This window comes from Cherax quadricarinatus, chromosome 56 (genome assembly GCF_038502225.1).
Source record: "Cherax quadricarinatus isolate ZL_2023a chromosome 56, ASM3850222v1, whole genome shotgun sequence".
Lineage (NCBI taxonomy): Eukaryota > Metazoa > Arthropoda > Malacostraca > Decapoda > Parastacidae > Cherax > Cherax quadricarinatus.
This window is the reverse complement of record NC_091347.1, coordinates 20,795,880-20,817,933: the sequence shown is the minus strand read 5'-3', so window position 1 is coordinate 20,817,933 and position 22,054 is coordinate 20,795,880. Positions and strand designations below refer to the sequence as shown.

General features: G+C 49.0%; 1 protein-coding gene across 1 annotated transcript in view; it reads right to left on the bottom strand.

Annotated features, from left to right (window-relative positions):
- Positions 1 to 289: 289 nt before the first annotated feature.
- LOC128700810 (uncharacterized) overlaps positions 290 to 22,054 on the bottom strand; it is a 39,104-nt gene continuing 17,339 nt past the window's right edge. The window contains exons 2-3 of the mRNA XM_070097170.1: positions 4,659 to 4,819; positions 290 to 3,099 (exon numbers count right to left, since the gene is read on the bottom strand). Coding sequence (XP_069953271.1) covers positions 2,355 to 3,099; positions 4,659 to 4,819 — 906 coding nt within the window. The 3' untranslated portion in view covers positions 290 to 2,354. The remainder of the gene's footprint in view (positions 3,100 to 4,658; positions 4,820 to 22,054) is intronic.

The window sequence follows — 22,054 nt, the reverse complement described above, 5'->3', positions numbered from 1 at the left end:
ACAGTGGAGACAGAAGGGACTCCGCAAGGACGGAGAGGTGGGGTGCACCAATACATACAACGATACATACAACCGAGGAGGAGGTGAAGAAGCTGCTAAGCGAACTAGGTATTAGGTAAACCTGACACTGACATCACCTCAGAACTCACTTCCTCACCAGAGGGGATGACTGGATGAGGTCTCGTGTATTTCTTGTTTCTGTATGAATTGTTAAAGTCTCTGACTCATATATTAAAATAAATACCATAACCCGTGCACTGGATCATTATGGAAAACAAAAGGACACAAATACAGTATAATGCGAGCATTTATTGACAACGTTTCGCCCACGCAGTGGGCTTTATCAAGTCACAAATACATTAATTTTTATCCATCGTGTCGATATTATATAGCACTTTTGTCCCTGAAGACAGTTCCATCATGCCAACGGTACAGCATTATTACTATGCTTTACACCGCCATGTTAACCTTACATTACACATGCTAGGTCAATACTTAACAAAGGTGAGCTTATATGCTGAAATTTTATTTTCATGTATTATTTTACACAAATACCAATTACAGAATATTTAAGGACGTTTTCTTCAAACTCTGAAAGATTGTGGACTCTGGATTATAAAAATATTCCTTTCCCTAGCCATTGTTTTCTTCTAAGATTTTTAGGGAAGTTTCAACCTTAAGATTCATAATGCAATAATGTGTTCATCCTGAGGAGCCGCCATACCTCTCTCCCCCACTTTATGTTGAAGTTATTACTGGTTTGTATTTGGAAATCAAGACCACGGTTCACGTGAGAGTTTAAGTTATTGTGAGCAACTTTGTTGTTAGGGGGTGAGTGTTCTTTCCTCATTACTGACCGTGTTATCAACGGGTGTGTACACCGTCAGTGATTTTCCTTTACAAATCGTGACAGTGATAGCAGACAGCCTGATGCTGATCACCTCAGCTCTCTCTCTTTCATACTCCTAAGCTTATTTTCTTCTCTTCAGTTTTCTCTCTACCTCTCTTCTCTCTCTCATTACCCTCCTCCTCAGCCCTCTTCCTCCAGTTCATCATTCTGGCTCGCCACACTGAAATACGAACACCATTGTAACTACACCATCATATATACACATATTAGTCGTCTTCAGGTGATCAGTCGCTGGTTGAAATATCCAGCAAAGCGTTCATTCCAATCTTCACCTGATATTTGTTCTCATTACCCTACGCTCCAGTTGACGATAGTCTCTAGGAAGGACCAGTTAGCAAAGTTATTTAGCAATATTGGAACAGGAAACAGGAAGAATGCAGGAAGCAACAACTGGTAAAAATCACGTTAAGGACCGGCTTCTTTCGCTTTAGGGAAGTTCCACGTTAAGTAGCGTCAAGTGTCTTACAGCTTGGAGAACCCTCAGTAAAGAGAGTCGGCCACGGCTGAGATTGAACGTCGGAAACCCCTTCTCAGCCAGCCTCAGTGCCCAGTCATGTTGAGGAACCACTGTAACCACATGCATGCTGATGATGCCTGATTGGATTCGCCTAGGTATGGTTACTGGGGGGACGAATCTCTGCTCCTATCCTCTCAGTTACTCATACACAATCAGAATCCATGCTATCTGATTCAACTTGTGGCCATCAAGTTGATGTATTGTCTGTGCTACGTTATCCTCCTTCTTTACTTCCGGTTACTTGCAGATGAGCAAAACATAAACTATATATTGATATTCAAACCTAGATGATCAAATTAGAGAGCAGCTAGTTTTGTACGTTTTTTTTTTTTTAGTTAAATATGTTTTACTGCCCCTACAATAATAAAGTAATTCTTTCTTGACAATTTTTTTTTTTAGTTAATGACAGCACTAAGGTCGGTTATCAGTAGTCTCAGCATGACTTTAGGACCCATAAATGAGAAGAGTTTTCCGAGACGTCTACAAAATGCTGAACTCTTTTGAGTAACCACTAAATATTTGTCGCAAGAAATTGTGACTATCCAATAAAATACATTATCATAGCTCCCGGATGAAAATGTTATTGCAAGAGATTTACTAAGTATGCGGAGGACATTGATCCATAACAGCGATTACAGAAGTATCTTTGATGATCCTGTGATCAGTGTTGTGCTCTCTAAGCTCCTAAGTCAGCCTTCAGTCAGTACTGCAATTTTAACAATATACACATTTATCCACCTTCGTGCCTAACTAAAGATTCCAACAACAGGTACAGAAACAAACTGTACGGTTGATTTCATGCTTATATTACTATGTCAATGGGAATGGGACTTCTATATTATTTTCAATGTACAAACAACGCCAGCTTTACACTACAAATTTACGCATGTTGAGCATATTTCGGCAGGAAGAACGGAGACGCTGGGACTAGTCGAAGACAGGAAGTAACTCGTGGCAACCGTAGATTCTTGGATCTACTGGCAGCTCCTCAAGACCCAACAGCTCCATGAGTCCTTCCACTACCTCGTGAGCTTCTGATCTCTTAATCCTCATCGCCTCGGGGAACTTAGTGCCGTGGCCACTATTACTTCGCCTGCTGATGCCGATGAAGTCGAAAAAGGTGGAGGTACTTCGACGCTTCCTTCGAGTAGTGAAGTCCATGTCCACAGAATCATCACTGTTCAAGCCTAACTTATCTTGCTGGTCATGCGGATAGCGCCCGTGTAGGAGGTCGGTGTTGTAAGAGTCTCGTGAGTGTCTCGGAGCTACGGTTTTCTTAATAGAGTGATTCCAGATCTTGTTGACAAAGTGGCTAAGACCAGCGTTGAGTAGTACGGCAGGTTGCTTTTCCCGTTCCGCTGGTCTTGTATGCTGCTTCGTGTTACTGGCCGAGGTGGACTTCATATCATGTCTCTTAATGGTATGAAGACGGGCCTGTCCTAGACTCGAGATCCTTGTGTTTAGTGGCTCAGTGAACAACTCATCTGATGACGCCTTCAGTATTCCGTTGGGATAACTTAATGACCCATCTGACGACGTTTTCAATACACCGTGTGGCTCGCTTAACGACCCATCTGAAGACACCTTCAGTACATCGTGTTGCTGCTCACTTAACGACCCATCAGAGGATGTTTTCAGGACTTCACTTCTTTTACCAAACCTCATGGGTCGTCTGGGAAACAGAAAGAGAACGCGGTTAAACACAGAAATGTAATGTGTCGCTGATCAACTTTCTTAGCCACTGGCCGTTGTTTCCACCTCAAGCCGTAACAAGAAGAAAAAAGACCCCCTTAGTCTGTATACAGGGAGATAAAAAGTGAACAGCATTTAAATGTTTTTGTTTATAATTACTCACTATTATATGATAGTAAACAGCATTAAGAATGAAATGAACATTGTATCACTGCAGCATAGCAAATACTTCCTTCAACTGTAACAGTGTTTCTAACATACAGCCATGATACCAGCCTAGTCTTAAGCCTTTGTTAATATTGGTTTTACTATCTCTTATTTTTACGATATTGAGAATGTTTAAAGTTATTTTTATTTACATAAAGGATGAGGTCCTCCTCTATGTGTAGGTACGGGGACCCATAACCTCAGAAATGTAGATAAAAAACACTCAATGAAAAATATTCTGAGATTTCTCTTTGAGGCTATTTTGAGTATTCTATGTCTTCTACTCTCCTAGTAAATACAAATACAAAATACATTATACTAAAAGTTTGTGAGATTATTATATTTTTAAAATCTTCTAGGAAAAAAAATCTCAGAATTCCTAATACATAACTGCCAGTGACAGCTTCGTTAATGTCTGACCCCAGGTACTACCTGGCTCTGACCCCAGGTACTACCTGGTTCTGACCCCAGGTACTACCTGGCTCTGACCCCAGGTACTACCTGGCTCTGACCCCAGGTACTACCTGGCTCTGACCCCAGGTACTACCTGGCTCTGACCCCAGGTACTACCTGGCTCTGACCCCAGGTACTACCTGGCTCTGACCCCAGGTACTACCTGGCTCTGACCCCAGGTACTACCTGGCTCTGACCCCAGGTACTACCTGGCTCTGACCCCAGGTACTACCTGGCTCTGACCCCAGGTACTACCTGGCTCTGACCCCAGGTACTACCTGGCTCTGACCCCAGGTACTACCTGGCTCTGACCCCAGGTACTACCTGGCTCTGACCCCAGGTACTACCTGGCTCTGACCCCAGGTACTACCTGGCTCTGACCCCAGGTACTACCTGGCTCTGACCCCAGGTACTACCTGGCTCTGACCCCAGGTACTACCTGGCTCTGACCCCAGGTACTACCTGGCTCTGACCCCAGGTACTACCTGGCTCTTGTACACAGGTTCAGTACCTCTTGGGTCACATGTGCAACAGTTGAGTATCTTACTGTGGAAACCTTCCACTGCTCTACAGGTGAATACAGAGGTGAGTAAATATTGGAGGTAAGAGAAGCAGTGGAGAGGTAAACATACCCTACTGTTGCACACATCTTACTAGTTGTATATTGTGTACCAGTAATATAATTTAACTGTCTATCGGTCCCAAATGATGAGTAAATAAGCTTTTTGACCCCCACTTAGTAACCTAGTCATAGCAAAACCCTGACCACATTAACCTTGACTATTTAATCCCACATGATCGATACCTCCAACTATTGGCCTTTAACCCTACCAGTGCCTGGCCCTACGTGACTTAGTGACGTCACGTTGGCTCACTGACCTCCTGATGCACCGGCTACAGTGAAGGTCGAGGTCAGGAAAGGCGCAGATGACGTCACAGCGGAGGGCCTGCACGTCACACTGGCTGTGATTGGCCAAAACCCGACCAATGCCAGACCAACATGCCCAGACCAGCACCAGGACCACGCCCACACGACCAGCCTACGGGAGGAGAGACCCGGGGTTAAATACATGGTGAGGAGAGAGTTGAGATACGACATGATAATGATTAGATAGTTTATTTGCAGTGAGAGAGGCATGGGAGCTCAAGATGATGTAGATATGATGGGAGACACTGTACATGTGGAAAAATGTAGTGAACAAATAGACTGGAAATTAGTTATAACAAGTAATCGAGAATATCGTGATGATGGATCTGAAATGCTATGTTCAGTGAGTTTATATTTCTTCTGTTTTCATCTTCCTCGTCATCGCAGCGTTTCCATTCAATAATTTAAGCATGCCTCTTCAAATCGACCTCAGACATGCAACATTTGTGTACCTGAGACAAGTGAGACCGCGGACTGGTGGTATTGGCAAGTCTAACTCAATATCTGCCAGTTGTTGAAGCAATTTTAGGAGATCTAATGTTCAACCTTCCAGAGCAATAACAGTCTGAGAGCAGCACCAGACTCACCACTCATTTCTTCACTCCAGACATCACTGAGAGCAGCACCAGACTCACCACTCATGTCTTCACTCCAGACATCACTGAGAGCGGCACCAGACTCACCACTCAGACGATATATCAGTCCACCAGCCCAGCTGGTGGACTGATATATCGTCTAATATACTACCATCCCACCAGCACCACCACTATCATCACCACCACTATCATCACCACCACCAACACTACCCAACAACCATCACCCCCGCCCCCCAGTACAGCAACAGTGACACACAGCAACCAGCCAACCCATTAAAAATTCATAAAATATTTGGAAACCAGCATAAAATGTAAATATATCTCTACACATGTCCCGTCTCCTCATTCACCATACTACATTCGTGCGAGGCGCTAAGTTCTCCTGAGTTCCAATGCTTCCATTCACTCAATACTGTTCTGTAATTCTAGTGAGCAGGTTGAAAGCGGCTCAGAAAACTTCTTGTAGCATCCGTCTTGGTCAGTCAGAGAGCACGAGTAAGCTGGATAATGTCCATCTCTCAAAGAAATTTTGAGTGGCGCATCTTGCCTCGTTTTAGCTTTCAGAAAAGTGTTAACAAGGCTGTTATAAGAATGAATTACTTACAAAAAGGGGTTCTCGCCCTCGGGGCATTTACACGGTAGAGGCTTTACACGGTAGGAGCTTTACACGGTAGGAGCTTTACACGGAGGACACTTGATACGGTTCGAGGCTTTACAAGGTGAAGCTTTTTACGGTTTAGTCTGTTAGCTTCGTCTTACCTGTGGGAAATCCTTTTTAATTCCCCGAGGCTTCTGGTGCCGGTGGTGCCCCTGGGAATAATTCTGATAGAAATAGAAAAATGAAAGGAAAGGTATTATTCGTACAAGCTTTATACACATCAAAGGTTCACACACACACACACACACACACACACACACACACACACACACACACACACACACACACACACACACACACACACACACACACACACACACACACAGATAGTAGGAAGTATTTCTTCAGTCATAGAGTTGTAAGGCAGTGGAATAGCCTAGAAAATGACGTAGTGGAGGCAGGAACCATACACAGTTTTAAGACGAGGTTTGATAAAGCTCATGGAGCGGGGAGAGAGAGGGTCTAGTAGCAACCGGTGAAGAGGCGGGGCCAGGAGCTAGGACTCGACCCCTGCAACCACAAATAGGTGAGTACACACACACACACACGCACACACACACACACACACCCCTGGCGGGGCCAGGAGCTGAATCTCGACCCTTGTAGGTGAGGTATTATTCGTACAAGCTTTATACACATCAAAGGTTCACACACACACACACACACACCCCTGGCGGGGCCAGGAGCTGAGTCTCGAAATAGCCTCTCCTGGGGAAGGGAAGGTAATGAGATTTGTTCCAGAATTACAATATTCCTTAATCTCCTGAAGTAGCCCTGAGGAGCAGGATTTCCGTTTGTCTTATCAAGATGATTATAGCGTCACTTAGTGTACTAGTCAGATAGTGAGGTATTCATCTTATCTCTGGCGGAAAGATGTTTATAAAGTGGTTGTGTCAGTCTCCCTTTTATTTTAATGTTAGATACAACAGCAACGTGCTGCTACCTTGTTCTATGTGATATTTAGACAGTGGGAGCAGGAGTTAGCTGTGATTCCTGGCTAGTTCTCCTTGGAATATTAATAACATATCGAGCGAAACAACCACTGTTAAAAACAGTGAAATTTCTTGATAATCTGAGAAGCCACGAAAGCACTTGGAATTTCACTATTCTTCCACAGTGGTTGTTCTCCATATTGTGATATCACCTGTTTACTGTGATCTTACTGCACATATATATCGTGTTAAGTGGACTATCATATTCCACTTGATACACGGACAATGGAGGTAAAAAACAGAGTTTTTTAAGTGGGTTAGCATGTGTAAAAGAAAGATGTGTGTGGCGCTCGTGGGAGGTCGCAGCCTCAAGTAAATTACTCTCATTCTTCTCACGTATTGTGAATTGTAATTAGCAGACACCCGCTGCTCACTGTGAGAGAGAGAGAGAGAGAGATAAAGTATACACCTGGTCAAGGGAGAAACTTTTAAGCAGTTCACATTTTTGGAACTAATTTGCTACCAGAAGTTTTACAAATTTCTCGTCACTAGAAGAATTGTCTGACTTTTAATTCTGGAGACCTTGACTAACAGCTATGTAGAAAGAACAAAAAAGGCACAATACCGTGACTGGAACAATGCAGAAATAACCCGGACACAGGAGAGAGGAGCTTATAAAGACGTTTCGGTCCGACTTGGACCATTTACAAAGTCACAATAACTTTGTAAATAGTCCAAATGTGACTATAAATAGTCCAAGACGGACCGAAAAGTCGTGGTAAGCTCCTCTCTCCTGTCTACGGGTTATTTGTGTAACTGTGTAGTTATTCGTGGTGCTGGAAAAATAACTTCTGAAATGTAATTTAAGACTGGATTTACACTACCATTGCATTTTAATTATGATTCAGAAAATCAGAAAGTCAAAGAAATGTAAGATAAATGTCAGCCAAGGATAGACAAACAAATAACATTGTGAAATACCAGTAATCAATGGAAAGCTTGCTGAATATGCACAGTTTTGTGGTCAGTGTCAGGCCGTAGATTAACGTCTCAGAGTGTTGTCAAGGTTTCATCAGTGTTCCACTGAGTGAAAAGAATTTCCATTGAAATTTGTATGTCTTGGTCTTCCTGCCTGTTGTCCCACTACTAGGCTTCCAAAGCCTAGCTCAGAGTTGGCATCTTAACTCCTCACCAGTAAAGGGTAGAGGTGAAGAGGTTTGTAGTTTTAATGAAAGCTGGTTGTACAGAGCAGCTATACCATGGACACACTTGTATGATGCTGGATCACCTAGCAGCATCTCTCAATGACCTGTGCTAGACCTGGTTCACCTAGCAGCATCTCTCAATGACTTGTGCTAGACCTGGTTCACCTAGCAGCATCTCTCAATGACTTGTGCTAGACCTGGTTCACCTAGCAGCATCTCTCAATGACCCGTGCTAGACCTGGTTCACCTAGCAGCATCTCTCAATGACCTGTGCTAGACCTGGTTCACCTAGCAGCATCTCTCAATGACCTGTGCTAGACCTGGTTCACCTAGCAGCATCTCTCAATGACTTGTGCTAAACCTGGTTCACCTAGCAGCATCTCTCAATGACCCGTGCTAGACCTGGTTCACCTAGCAGCATCTCTCAATGACCTGTGCTAGACCTGGTTCACCTAGCAGCATCTCTCAATGACCTGTGCTAAACCTGGTTCACCGAGCAGTATCTCTCAATGACCTGTGCTAGACCTGGTTCACCTAGCAGCATCTCTCAATGACTTGTGCTAAACCTGGTTCACCTAGCAGCATCTCTCAATGACCCGTGCTAGACCTGGTTCACCTAGCAGCATCTCTCAATGACCTGTGCTAGACCTGGTTCACCTAGCAGCATCTCTCAATGACCTGTGCTAAACCTGGTTCACCGAGCAGTATCTCTCAATGACCTGTGCTAGACCTGGTTCACCTAGCAGCATCTCTCAATGACCTGTGCTAGACCTGGTTCACCTAGCAGCATCTTTCAATGACCTGTGCTAGACCTGTACTGACCTGAAAGAAATATATCTCTGTGTACAAGTGTGTAGTGAGGAATTTAAAAACCTTGTTACTAGTATCCTAACAGGTTAGGTTAGGTAAGTTTGTCAGGAAACGGAGCAAGTGTTTCCAGATCCGCCACTGGAGCTTTTGGCCATCTGCCTGAGGCCTTCCACTGGCTTACCAGTCCACCCCATTAAAAATAATTGTTATGATTATAACCATTAGGAATTGAACTAAAGTAAGAAAGAGACATCTTGTTAAAGTAGAAAATATCGGTTAAATTCATCTCTCTATGTTTCCTTGAACTACGAGTATCAGCTGATAAATCAAATATACATAATTGAATACAGTTGAGCAGCGCTGGTGATAGCTGTACACAAGAATTATCTACTGAGCTATATTATACCTGGTGTTCGAAAAGTATCATTATTAATGAGAGTTTCAGAATATACATTGTTATGCCACATCACTGAACATACAAAGGTGTTTCGTTCCAAAGGTAATTCTTCAGGTTCTGACGTTGTTACACGGGCTTACCCCTTTCAGGGATATTATTTTCACCTGGACAACTGACAGTGATATATTGTGTTGTGGATGACAGGGGATTCTTCACATTCGTCATCAAGGAACCTTCACTCGATGCATGGATTGAATGGGACTTTAGGCAGGCAGTTCACAACCATAGTTCGGGTTTTGGGAGAGCGAGACTTAAGTCACCTCACGAGTGTTGTGCATATTAATGTAGCGGTGAGTAAGATGTTGGTTCTTGGTCGTGTGTTGTGACACCACAAGTGTGGTAACTCAAGTAGTACCTCAGATACCTCAAATAATACCTGAAATACCCTGTCGTGGGGGTGGGTGGTCATCCCAACTAGTTTACTGTCGCGGGGCGGTCATCCCACTCGTTTACTTTCGTTGGGCGGTCATCCCAACTCGTTTACTGTCGTGGGGCGGTCATCCCACTCGTTTACTGTCGTGGGGCGGTCATCCCAACTCGTTTACTATCGTGGGGCGGTCATCCCAACTCGTTTACTGTCGTGGGGCGGTCATCCCACTCGTTTACTATCGTGGGGCGGTCATCCCACTCGTTTACTATCGTGGGGCGGTCATCCCAACTCGTTTACTATCGTGGGGCGGTCATCCCAACTCGTTTACTGTCGCGGGGCGGTCATCCCACTCGTTTACTATCGTGGGGCGGTCATCCCAACTCGTTTACTGTCGCGGGGCGGTCATCCCACTCGTTTACTGTCGTGGGGCGGTCATCCCAACTCCTTTACTGTCGCGGGGCGGTCATCCCACTCGTTTACTATCGCGACACAGTCGACAGACTCGTTTACAGTCATGGGAGTCGTTATCCACGTTTAGTGTCGCAGTGTCTCATTACATTCTTTTAATCCCAATACCTCAACTAACACCTCAAGAGGTAATGACAAATACGCTGTCTCTCACAGGCGTGCTGGCTCACACATAGACAGGAAAAGATGAAATGTGATAACCACATATATAACATTAAGAATACAAAATAGATAAAGGCTTTTCGAAGCAACTTCATGGAAGAGACTTGACTTTCTTTATAATTAAACGAGTCATATTTGTTTATATTCCCACAGCTGTATTGACATAGTTACTGTAGATGATCATAATTACATCTGTACCATATCTTGGTAGTTCAGCTGTCTAGTTCACTACGCTATACACCTAAGTCGTATATATGTTGAGATATGCATCTACCTACCTACCAGGACGGTGTTCCGGGGGCCAACACCCCTGTTGACCAGTCCTTGACCAGGCCTCCAGGTGGATAGGGCCTGATCAACCAGGATGTACGTAGTCCAACTTACGAACCACAGTCCAGCTAATCAGGTACTGACTTTAGGTACCTGCCCACCTTGCTCATGAAGGCAGCCAGGGGTCTATTGGTAATTCCCGTTTGTTACATTTGTGTTGCAAGAATCATGTTCCACTTAAAGTAGGATATCTTTCCAATCATACAGTGGAAATACACCTTCCCTTCAATCAGTGGAAATACACCTTCCCTTCAATCATACAAATTTCTCCCCATTTTTTCTGTTATACCTAAAATCTATTTTCTTCTTCATCTTCAGCCATAATTCGTAATATTCTCTTTTTTTCTTTTTATCAATTTTGTAAGTTTTATTCTCTTCCAGTAGAGAATTACTTTGAAACCAGTGAAGGGCTCTTGGTCCAGGGAATGGAGCTACCCACCCCGTCAATACTAATTTAGACAAAATCTAAATAGCATACATACTGAGATATACACCACTTCTAGGGAATATACATTGCTGTTCTCACTGTATACACATCTATAAATATATAAACACTTCATTATATATATATATATATATATATATATATATATATATATATATATATAAACATGGCTTTAATTATAGTGAAAATGTACAATAGAGGAATATAACAGCTCAGTGAACCGAACAAATTTGAACAAGTGAACTCCCACTGCAGGTGTGAATTATTATTGTTATTATTATTATTATTATTATTATTATTATTATTGTTATTATTATTTATTATTATTATGACCGTTAATAATATTATTATAATCATTATATTCTTAGGTAAGCGGTGAACCCGTAGGGGTGATACAACGCCTGAGGAACGAAAGTGCTTCCTGGGATTGTGTTTGCTTGCACCTCCTCCTCTTTCCTGCAACATTGCAAGTTCCTGATGATGTGTTGATTGCAACACGAAAGGCCTAGAGCTATTACTCAACTCCCCCCCCCGTGGTTGTTTTGCATCTTGCATCGCTTGTTTGCGATTTTTTGAAATAGATAGATAGATAGAGATAGAGAGAGAGATAGATAGAGAGAGAAAGAAAGAAAGAGAGAGAGAGAGAGAGACAAAAGAATAGTTAATTACGCAGTTTATATATATATTTATATATAAATTTATGTATAATTCTCTAGGGCAAGAAGCAATATATTGAAACATTGATGTTAAAGTGGAAATTTGTGGGGTAGAGATATCAAAGTTGTGTGTGAGGGAGGGAGGGAGGGAGTGAGGGAGGGAGAGGGAGGGAGGGAGAGAGGGAGGGAGGGAGAGAGGGAGGGAGGGAGGGTGGGAGGGAGGGAGGGAGGGAGGGAGGGAGGGAGAGGGAGGGAGGGAGGGAGGGAGGGAGGGAGGGAGGGAGGGAGGAGGGAGGGAGGAGGGAGGGAGGAGGGAGGGAGGGAGGGAGAGGAGGGAGGGAGGGAGGGAGGAGGGAGGGAGGGAGGGAGTGGGAGGAGGGGAGGGAGGGAGGGAGTGAGGGAGGGAGGGAGGGAGAGGGAGGGAGGGAGGGAGGGAGAGAGGGAGGGAGGGAGGGAGTGAGGGAGGGAGAGGGAGGGAGGGAGGGAGGGAGGGAGGGAGAGGAGGGAGGGAGGGAGGTAGGGAGGGAGAGAGGGAGGGAGGTAGGGAGTGAGAGAGGGAGGGAGGTAGGGAGTGAGGGAGGGAGGGAGGAGGGAGGGAGGGAGGGAGGGAGAGGGAGGGAGGGAGGGAGGGGAGGGAGGGAGGGAGGGAGGGAGGGAGGGAGGGAGAGAGGGAGGGAGGGAGGGAGGGAGAGAGGGAGGGAGGGAGTGAGGGAGGGAGAGGGAGGGAGGGAGGGAGTGAGGGAGGGAGGGAGGGAGGGAGGGAGGGGGAGGGAGGGAGGGAGGGAGGGAGGAGAGGGAGGGAGGGAGGGAGGGAGAGGGAGGGAGGGAGGGAGGGAGGGAGGGAGAGGGAGGGAGGGAGGGAGTGAGGGAGAGAGGGAGTGAGGGAGGGAGTGAGGGAGGGAGGGAGGGAGAGAGGGAGGGAGGGAGGGAGGGAGGGGAGGGAGGGAGGGAGGGGAGGGAGGGAGGGAGGGAGGGAGGGAGGGAGGGAGGGAGGGAGGGAGAGAGGGAGGGAGGGAGGGAGGGAGGAGAGGGAGGGAGGGAGGGAGTGAGGGAGGGAGGGAGGGAGGGAGGGAGGGAGGGAGGGAGGGAGGGAGGGAGGGAGGGAGAGGAGGGAGGGAGGGGGAGGGAGGGAGGGAGGGAGGGAGGGAGGGAGGGAGGGAGGGAGGGAGGGAGGGAGGGAGGGAGGGAGGGAGGGAGGGAGGGAGGGAGGAGGGAGGGAGGGAGGGAGGGAGTAGGGAGGGAGGGAGAGGGAGGGAGGGAGGGAGGGAGGGGGAGAGAGGGAGGGAGGGAGGGAGGGAGGGAGGGAGGGAGGGAGGGGAGGGAGGGAGAGGGAGGGAGGGAGGGAGTGAGGGAGGGAGGGAGGGAGGGAGGGAGGGAGTGGGGAGGGAGGGAGGAGGGAGGGAGGGAGGGAGGGAGGGAGAGAGGGAGGGAGGGAGGGAGGGAGGGAGGGAGAGAGGGAGGGAGGGAGGGAGGGAGAGGGAGGGAGGGAGGGAGTGAGGGAGGGAGGGAGGGAGGAGGGAGGGAGGGAGGGAGGGAGGGAGGGAGGGAGGGAGGGAGGGAGGGAGGGAGGAGGGAGGGAGAGAGGGAGGGAGGGAGGGAGGGAGGGAGGGGGAGGGAGGGAGGGTAGGGAGGGAGGAGGGAGGGAGGAGGGAGGGGAGGGAGTGAGGGAGGGAGGGAGGGGAGGGAGGGAGGGAGTGGGAGGGAGGGAGGAGAGGGAGGGAGAGAGGGAGGGAGGGAGGGAGGGAGGGAGGAGGAGGGAGGGAGGGAGGTTGGGGAGGGAGGGAGTGAGAGAGGGAGGGAGGGAGAGAGAGAAGGAGGGAGGGAGGGAGGGAGGGAGGGAGGGAGGGAGGGAGGGAGTGAGAGAGGGAGAGAGAGAGGGAGTGAGGGAGGGAGAGAGGGAGGGAGTGAGGAAGGGAGGGAGGGAGGGATGGAGAGAGGGGGGTAGGGAGGGAGGAGGGGGGGAGCGAGGAGGAGGGAGAGAGGGAGGGAGGGAGGAGGAGGGAGGGAGGGAGGGAGGGAGAGAGAGGGAGGGAGGGAGGGAGGGAGAGAGGGAGGGAGAAGGGAGGGAGGGAGAGAGGGAGGGAGGGAGGGAGGGAGAGGGAGGGAGAGGAGGGAGGAGGGAGGGAGGGAGGGAGGGAGGGAGAGAGGGGAGGAGAGGGAGAGAGGGAGGGAGGGAGTGAGGGAGGGGAGGGTGAGGGAGGGAGGGAGTGGAGGAGGAGGGAGGGAGGAGTGAGTGAGGAGGGAGGGAGGGAGTGAGGAGGGAGGGGAGAGAGGGAGGGAGGGAGAGGTGAGGAGGAGGAGAGAGGGAGGGAGGGAGGGAGGGAGAGGAGGGAGGAGTGAGTGAGGGAGGGAGGGAGTGAGAGAGGGAGGGAGGAGTGAGGGAGGGAGGGAGAGAGGGAGGAGGGAGGGAGGAGGAAGGAGGGGGGAGGAGGGAGAGAGGGAGGGAGGTGAGGAGGAGGGAGGGAGGAGGAGGAGGGAGGGAGGAGGAGGGGAGGAGGAGGGAGGGAGGGAGGGAGGAGGAGGAGGAGGAGGGGGGAGGGAGGGAGAGGGGAGGGAGGGAGGAGGAGGAGGAGGGAGGGAGGAGGGGAGGGAGGGGAGGAGGTGGGGAGGAGGGAGGGAGGAGGGAGAGGAGGGAGGAGGTGGAGGGAGGAGGAGGGAGTGACGGAGGAGGGAGAGGAGGGAGGAGGAGGAGGAGGAGGGGAGGTGGGAGGGAGGGAGGGAGGAGGAGGAGGGAGGGGAGGGAGGAGGAGGGAGTGAGGGAGGGAGGGAGGAGGAGGAGGGAGGGTGGGAGAGAGGGAGGAGGAGGAGGGAGGGAGGGAGGGAGGGAGAGAGGAGGAGGGAGGGGGAGGGAGGGAGGTGGAGTGAGGGAGGGAGGGAGAGAGGGAGGGAGGTGAGGGGTGGATGGAGGGAGGGAGGGAGGAGTGAGGAGGGAGGGAGGTGGGAGGGAGGGAGGGAGGAGGAGGAGGGAGGGAGTGGGGAGGAGGTGGGAGGGAGGGAGGAGGAGGGAGGAGGAGGAGGGAGTGAGGGGAGGGAGGAGTGAGGAGGTGAGGTGGGAGGGAGGAGGGAGGAGAGGGGAGGGAGGGAGGAGGGAGGGAGGAGGGGAGAGAGGAGGGAGTGAGGGAGGGGGAGGGGAGGAGGAGGTGAGGGAGGGAGGAGTGAGGGAGGAGGGGAGGGAGGGAGGAGGAGGGGGAGGGGAGGGAGGAGAGGAGGAGGGAGGGAGGAGAGGAGGAGGAGGGAGGAGGTGAGGGAGGGAGGGAGAGGAGGAGGAGGGAGGAGGAGGGAGGGAGGGAGGAGGAGGGGAGAGAGAGGGAGGGAGGAGGGGAGAGGAGGGAGGGAGGGGAGGAGGGAGGAGGGGAGGAGGAGGTGGGAGGGGAGGAGTGAGGAGGGAGGAGGAGGAGGAGGAGGAGGAGGAGGAGGAGAGGAGGAGGGAGTGAGGAGGAGGAGGGAGGGAGGGAGGAGGGAGGAGGGAGGAGGGAGGGAGGAGAGGAGGGAGGGAGGAGAGGGAGGAGGAGGGAGGAGGAGTGAGGGAGGGAGGGAGAGAGGAGGGAGCGAGGGAGGAGGGAAGGAAGGAGGGAGGGAGGAGAGGAGAGGAGGGAGGAGGGAGGAGGAGAGAGAGGGGGAGGAGAGGGAGGGAGGAGGAGGAGGAGGAGGGAGAGAGGAGGAGGAAGGAGGAGAGGAGGAGGGAGAGAGGGAGGAGGAGGAGGGAGGAGGAGGAGGGAGAGGGGAGGGGAGGGGAGGGAGGAGGAGGAGGAGAGGGAGGGAGGAAGGAGGGAGAGGAGGAGGAGGAAGGGAGGGAGAGGAGGAAGGAGGAGGGAAGGAGTGAGGGAGGGAGGAGGGAGAGAGGGAGGAGAGGAGGAGGAAGGGAGGAGGGAGGAGTGAGGAGGAGAGGAGAGGAGGGAGGGGAGGAGGGAGGTGGAGGGAGGGAGGGAGAGGAGGAGAGGAGGAGGAGGAAGGAGGAGAGGAGGGAGGACGGAGGAGAGAGAGGGATAGGGAGGGAGGGAGGAAGGGAGGGAGAGAGGAAAGGAGGAAGGGAGGGATGGAGGGAGAGAGGGAGGGAGGAAGGGAGGATGGGAGGGAGAGAGGGAGGGAGAGAGGGAGTGAGAATAGGAGGGAGGGAGAGAGGAAGGAAGGGAGAGAGGGAGGGAGGAAGGAGGGAGAGAGGGAGGGAGGGAGGGAGAGAGGGACGGAGAGAGGGACGGAGGGAGGGAGGAAGGAAGGGAGGGAGAGAGGGAGGGAGGGTTTGAGAGAGGGAGAGAAAGAGGGAGGAAGGGAGGGAGAGAAAGAGGGAGGAAGGGAGGGAGAGAAAGAGGGAGGAAGGGAGGGAGAGAAAGAGGGAGGAAGGGAGGGAGAGAAAGAGGGAGGAAGGGAGGGAGGGAGGGAGTGGGGAGAGAGGGAGGAGAGAGAGAGAGAGAGAGAGGAGAGAGAGAGGAGAGAGAGAGGAGAGAGAGAGAGAGAGAGAGAGAACTGTGTCAAAACTGTCAGTGGTGACAATAAGGCAGGAGGAGGTGCATTTCCTTCTTAAATCGCTTGACCAAGAAAAGGCTGTGGGCCCAGACAAGTTGAGCCCAAGATTGTTGAGAAGATGTGCAGACCAGCTAGCAGCACCTCTAACTCGCATCTTTCAGAACTGCCTAGTACAGTGTAAATGGCCCTCTCTATGGAAAGAGGCAAATGTAGTCCCTGTTCACAAAAAGAAGAGCAGAGCAGAAATCAGCAACTACAGACCAGTGTCACTCCTGTGAATCACTGGTAAGATCCTTGAGACAATAATCTCAAGACAAATGACAGAGTTTTTTGACTACCACTCACTACTTTGTGATCGTCAATATGGCTTCAGGAAAGGTTACTCTGCTGCTGATCTGTTGTTAAACCTCTCCACTAAGTGGCACCAGTCACTGGATGAATCCAAAGTCAGCTGTGTGGTAGCACTGGACATTGCTGGCGCTTTCGACCGGGTGTGGCACCAGGGCCTCTTAGCAAAACTTCAAGCACTGGGAATTGCAGGCTCTACGCTATATCTTCTCAGTGATTACCTTCATGGTAGATCTCTAAGTGTAGTTCTCAATGGAACGGAATCAGCGAGGCATCCTATTGGGGCAAGTGTTCCACAAGGAAGCGTGCTGGGTCCATTGTTATGGAATGTCTACTTCAACGACCTTCTTCATCTCATCCCAGAATCACATGCATATGCAGACGACTGTACACTGACATTCACTTATCGAAGAGAAGAAATGCCAGCTGCTCTAAGCTACATCAATCACCAGCTGAGAGCTATATCAGCTTGGGGAAATAGATGGCAAGTAACATTTGCACCTGAGAAAACGCAAATGATGATCGTCTCTAGGCACCATGATGGTAATGCTGGTGCAGTAGTAAGGATGAATGGGAGGGTGTTGGCACATGGAGAAGAAGTTGATATCCTTGGGGTGAAATTTGACTCCAAACTAACCATGAAGAACCATGTTGTAAATCTTGCAAACAAGGCAGCCAGGAAGCTTACAGCACTTCGCCGTATCTCGCATCTGCTTGACAGTAGGGGTTGCAAGATCCTGTACGAGGCACAAGTACGCTCGCACCTTGAGTATGCTCCACTTTCTTGGTTTGCCTGCCCCCCCCCCCTCTCATCTGCGACTGCCTGACAGAGTAGAGAACAGACCAAGACGTCTCATCTCTCGCCTGGACCCATCCTGGATAGATCTGTCATTTCAGCAGAGCCTTCAACATAGGAGGGATGTGGGTGGCCTTACTGTTATGTACAAGGCCAATATTGTCAAAATACCACACTTGCATCCACTTCGAGGACAGCGTGAAACAAGCTTTTATGCCACAAGACGGGCAGAAAGCAGCAACTTCACTCTGGCTGTACCCTTCTCCAGAACATCACTCCATCTGAGATCATACATACCCAGGATGACTCGAGTATGGAACACATTCGTACAGCATAATGATGTCAACGAGATAAAGTCAGTTGATCAAATGAAAATGCTGGCCCACAGATGGCTCCAACTTCATCCTGTTCCCTACTTGTATGTCTCATAACAATAAAAATGCTTTCAAATGAGCTGATGTAGGTAACAGCTCTTAGCTTGCCAATAAAGCTAGGAATCCTTAACCTGTAAATAGCTGTCAATAAAGCTAGGGATCCTTAACCTGTAAATAGCTGTCAATAAAGCTAGGGATCCTTAACCTTGTCAAACCCTGTGTATAAAAAAAAAAAAGAGAGAGAGAGAAGAAAGAGAAGTTGATGTCCTCTATATTATAAACCTTAATGGTGTTGAAAAGGGGTCTTGATCCGAGGAAACAGAGATACCCTCCCCTCTACCCAACATTCATCAAACCTCATTATTCCCAGACCTTCACCAGGTCATGTATGACCCTCCCCCCTACCTACCCCCCCTCCCCACTACCAGGGGGTTACAATCACTAGAGAAACATGTGGTGTACATGTCTTACCGGTCATGTCTCACCAGTCATGTCTCACCAGTCATGTCTCACCAGTCATGTCTCACCAGTCATGTCTCACCAGTCATGTCTCACCAGTCATGTCTCACCAGTCGTGTCTCACCAGTCATGTCTTACCAGTCATGTCTCACCAGTCATGTCTCACCGGTCATGTCTCACCAGTCATGTCTCACCAGTCATGTCTTACCGGTCATGTCTCACCAGTCATGTCTTACCGGTCATGTCTCACCAGTCATGTCTCACCGGTCATGTCTCACCAGTCATGTCTCACCAGTCATGTCTTACCGGTCATGTCTCACCAGTCATGTCTTACCGGTCATGTCTCACCAGCCATGTCTCACCGGTCATGTCTCACCAATCATGTCTCACCAGTCATGTCTTACCGGTCATGTCTCACCAGCCATGTCTCACCGGTCATGTCTCACCAATCATGTTTCACCAGCCATGTCTCACCGGTCATGTCTCACCAGTCATGTCTCACCAGTCATGTCTCACCGGTCATGTCTCACCGGTCATGTCTCACCAGTCATGTCTCACCGGTCATGTCTCACCAGTCATGTCTCACCAGCCATGTCTCACCAGTCATGTCTCACCGGTCATGTCTCACCAGTCATGTCTCACCAGCCATGTCTCACCAGTCATGTCTCACCAGTCATGTCTCACCGGTCATGTCTCACCAGTCATGTCTCACCAGCCATGTCTCACCAGTCATGTCTCACCGGTCATGTCTCACCAGTCATGTCTCACCAGCCATGTCTCACCAGTCATGTCTCACCAATCATGTCTCACCAGTCATGTCTCACCGGTCATGTCTCACCAGTCATGTCTCACCAGCCATGTCTCACTAGTCATGTCTCACCAATCATGTCTCACCAGTCATGTCTCACCGGTCATGTCTCACCAGTCATGTCTCACCGGTCATGTCTCACCAGTCATGTCTCACCAGTCATGTCTCATCGGTCATGTCTCACCAGTCATGTCTCACCGGTCATGTCTCACCGGTCATGTCTCACCAATCATGTCTCACCAGTCATGTCTCACCGGTCATGTCTCACCAGTCATGTCTCACCAGCCATGTCTCACCAGTCATGTCTCACCAATCATGTCTCACCTGTCATGTCTCACCGGTCATGTCTCACCAGTCATGTCTCACCGGTCATGTCTCACCAGTCATGTCTCACCAGTCATGTCTCACCGGTCATGTCTCGCCAGTCATGTCTCACCAGTCATGTCTCACCGGTCATGTCTCACCAGTCATGTCTCACCGGTCATGTCTCACCGGTCATGTTTCACCAGTCATGTCTCACCGGTCATGTCTCACCAGTCATGTCTCACCGGTCATGTCTCACCAGTCATGTCTCACTGGTCATGTCTCACCAGTCATGTCTCACCGGTCATGTCTCACCAGTCATGTCTCACCTGTCATGTCTCACCAATCATGTCTCACCAGTCATGTCTCACCGGTCATGTCTCACCAGTCATGTCTCACCTGTCATGTCTCACCAATCATGTCTCACCAGTCATGTCTCACTGGTCATGTCTCACCAGTCATGTCTCACCAATCATGTCTCACCGGTCATGTCTCACCGGTCATGTCTCACCAGTCATGTCTCACCGGTCATGTCTCACCAGTCATGTCTCACCAGTCATGTCTCACCGGTCATGTCTCGCCAGTCATGTCTCACCAGTCATGTCTCACCGGTCATGTCTCACCAGTCATGTCTCACCGGTCATGTCTCACCAGTCATGTTTCACCAGTCATGTCTCACCGGTCATGTCTCACCAGTCATGTCTCACCGGTCATGTCTCACCAGTCATGTCTCACCAGTCATGTCTCACCAGTCATGTCTCACCGGTCATGTCTCACCAGTCATGTCTCACCTGTCATGTCTCACCGGTCATGTCTCACCAGTCATGTCTCACCGGTCATGTCTCACCAGTCATGTCTCACCGGTCATGTCTCACCTGTCATGTCTCACCGGTCATGTCTCACCAGTCATGTCTCACCGGTCATGTCTCACCGGTCATGTCTCACCAGTCATGTCTCACCGGTCATGTCTCACCAGTCATGTCTCACCTGTCATGTCTCACCAGTCATGTCTCACCAGTCATGTCTCACCGGTCATGTCTCACCAGTCATGTCAGGAGACAGTGCTAAATGATGTCTCATTTTTATTCAATAGACTATATAACCTGTCTGCACCAGTTGTGTCCCAGACATGACTGACATGACACACCTGTCACGTGTCAGAACACTTGTCACGTGCCATGACACTTGTCACGTGCCATGACACTTGTCACGTGCCATGACACTTGTCACCTGATATGACACTTGTCACGTGCCATGACACTTGTCACGTGCCATGACACTTGTCACGTGCCATAACACTTGTCACGTGCCATGACACTTGTCACGTGTCCTCAGCAACAAACCACAACATACATTATCCTATCACATAATTATTTTTACACAGAGATCATGTTTTACCTAAATAATGTTTAAAATTACCAGTGCGTTTATTGTCTGTGTAAAACTGATACCCACAAAGCGTTGGTTTGTTTAATACTAATGAACCATTAAACTCATTATCTAATGTATATATATATATATATATATATATATATATATATATATATATATATATATATATATATATATATATATATATATATATATATATATTACGTCGTCAGGAGCTGTGCAATGTTGCAAGAGTAGCAACAGGAGGACTGAGGGAGAGATTTCTCTGAATGAGTTAAGATGGTGACACCAGTCAGCCAGTTGGCTTGATCCGGCAGTAAGTTAGGATGGTGACACCAGTCAGCCAGTTGGCTTGATCCGGCAGTAAGTTAGGATGGTGACACCAGCCAGCCAGCTGGCTTGATCCGGCGGATATAAAAACACTCTGGATTCTAGAAATGGACTATGAACAACTTTGTGTCGGTGCCTAAGTGCTAGAGGATCTCATAAACTGCCTAACATTTGCAGTCAGTACGAGGTTAGTGAATCCCAAAACCGCCTTCTGGAACCTTACCAAAGAAGTCTATAGAACTCTGAACACAACTGTCAGTCCTGATCATTGGTTCAACAAGATCGGTAACTCCCCAGGGACAAAAATGATTGTTAATATATAATAACCCATGTCAGGTCTCTGTCCTGACTAATGTAAGAAAATATTCTGACCCGTGTCAGGTCTCTAGCCTAATTAACAAAAGAAAAACCGAAGGGACACCAGGGTATGTCCACCTAGATGTCCGTATGTCTAACTGTAAATATATTGAAAGTTTACAATGATCTTTTGATCCAAGAATCGAAACTCAACCCCAACAGACACAACTAGGTGAGTACACACACACACACACACACACACACACACACACACACACACACACACACACACACACACACACACACACACACACACACACACACACACACACACACACAAATGAAACTCATTAAAGAGTAACAATTAGAAAAAAAGGCGAAACAAACTGAATTACAGCCTCTTGTCTCACATATTAAGTGCGCTCACCTCTCGTCCCTCACGGAAAAAAATCATTTGCCATTCACTAGTGGATATTAAACTAGGTAAAAATATATGGTCAAAAATACTAGTGTAAGAGATGACGTGTGTTTTATGTGACGTATGTCCTCTTTTGACGTGTGTTACGTTATGACGGGTGTTCTGCTGTGACGGTTTTATTATGGAACGTTGTGTTAAAATGTTTTAGGTGTGACGTTGTTTTAATGTAAGTTCCCCTCAAGGAAGGTTCCTTGATGTTGGTGAGGGGC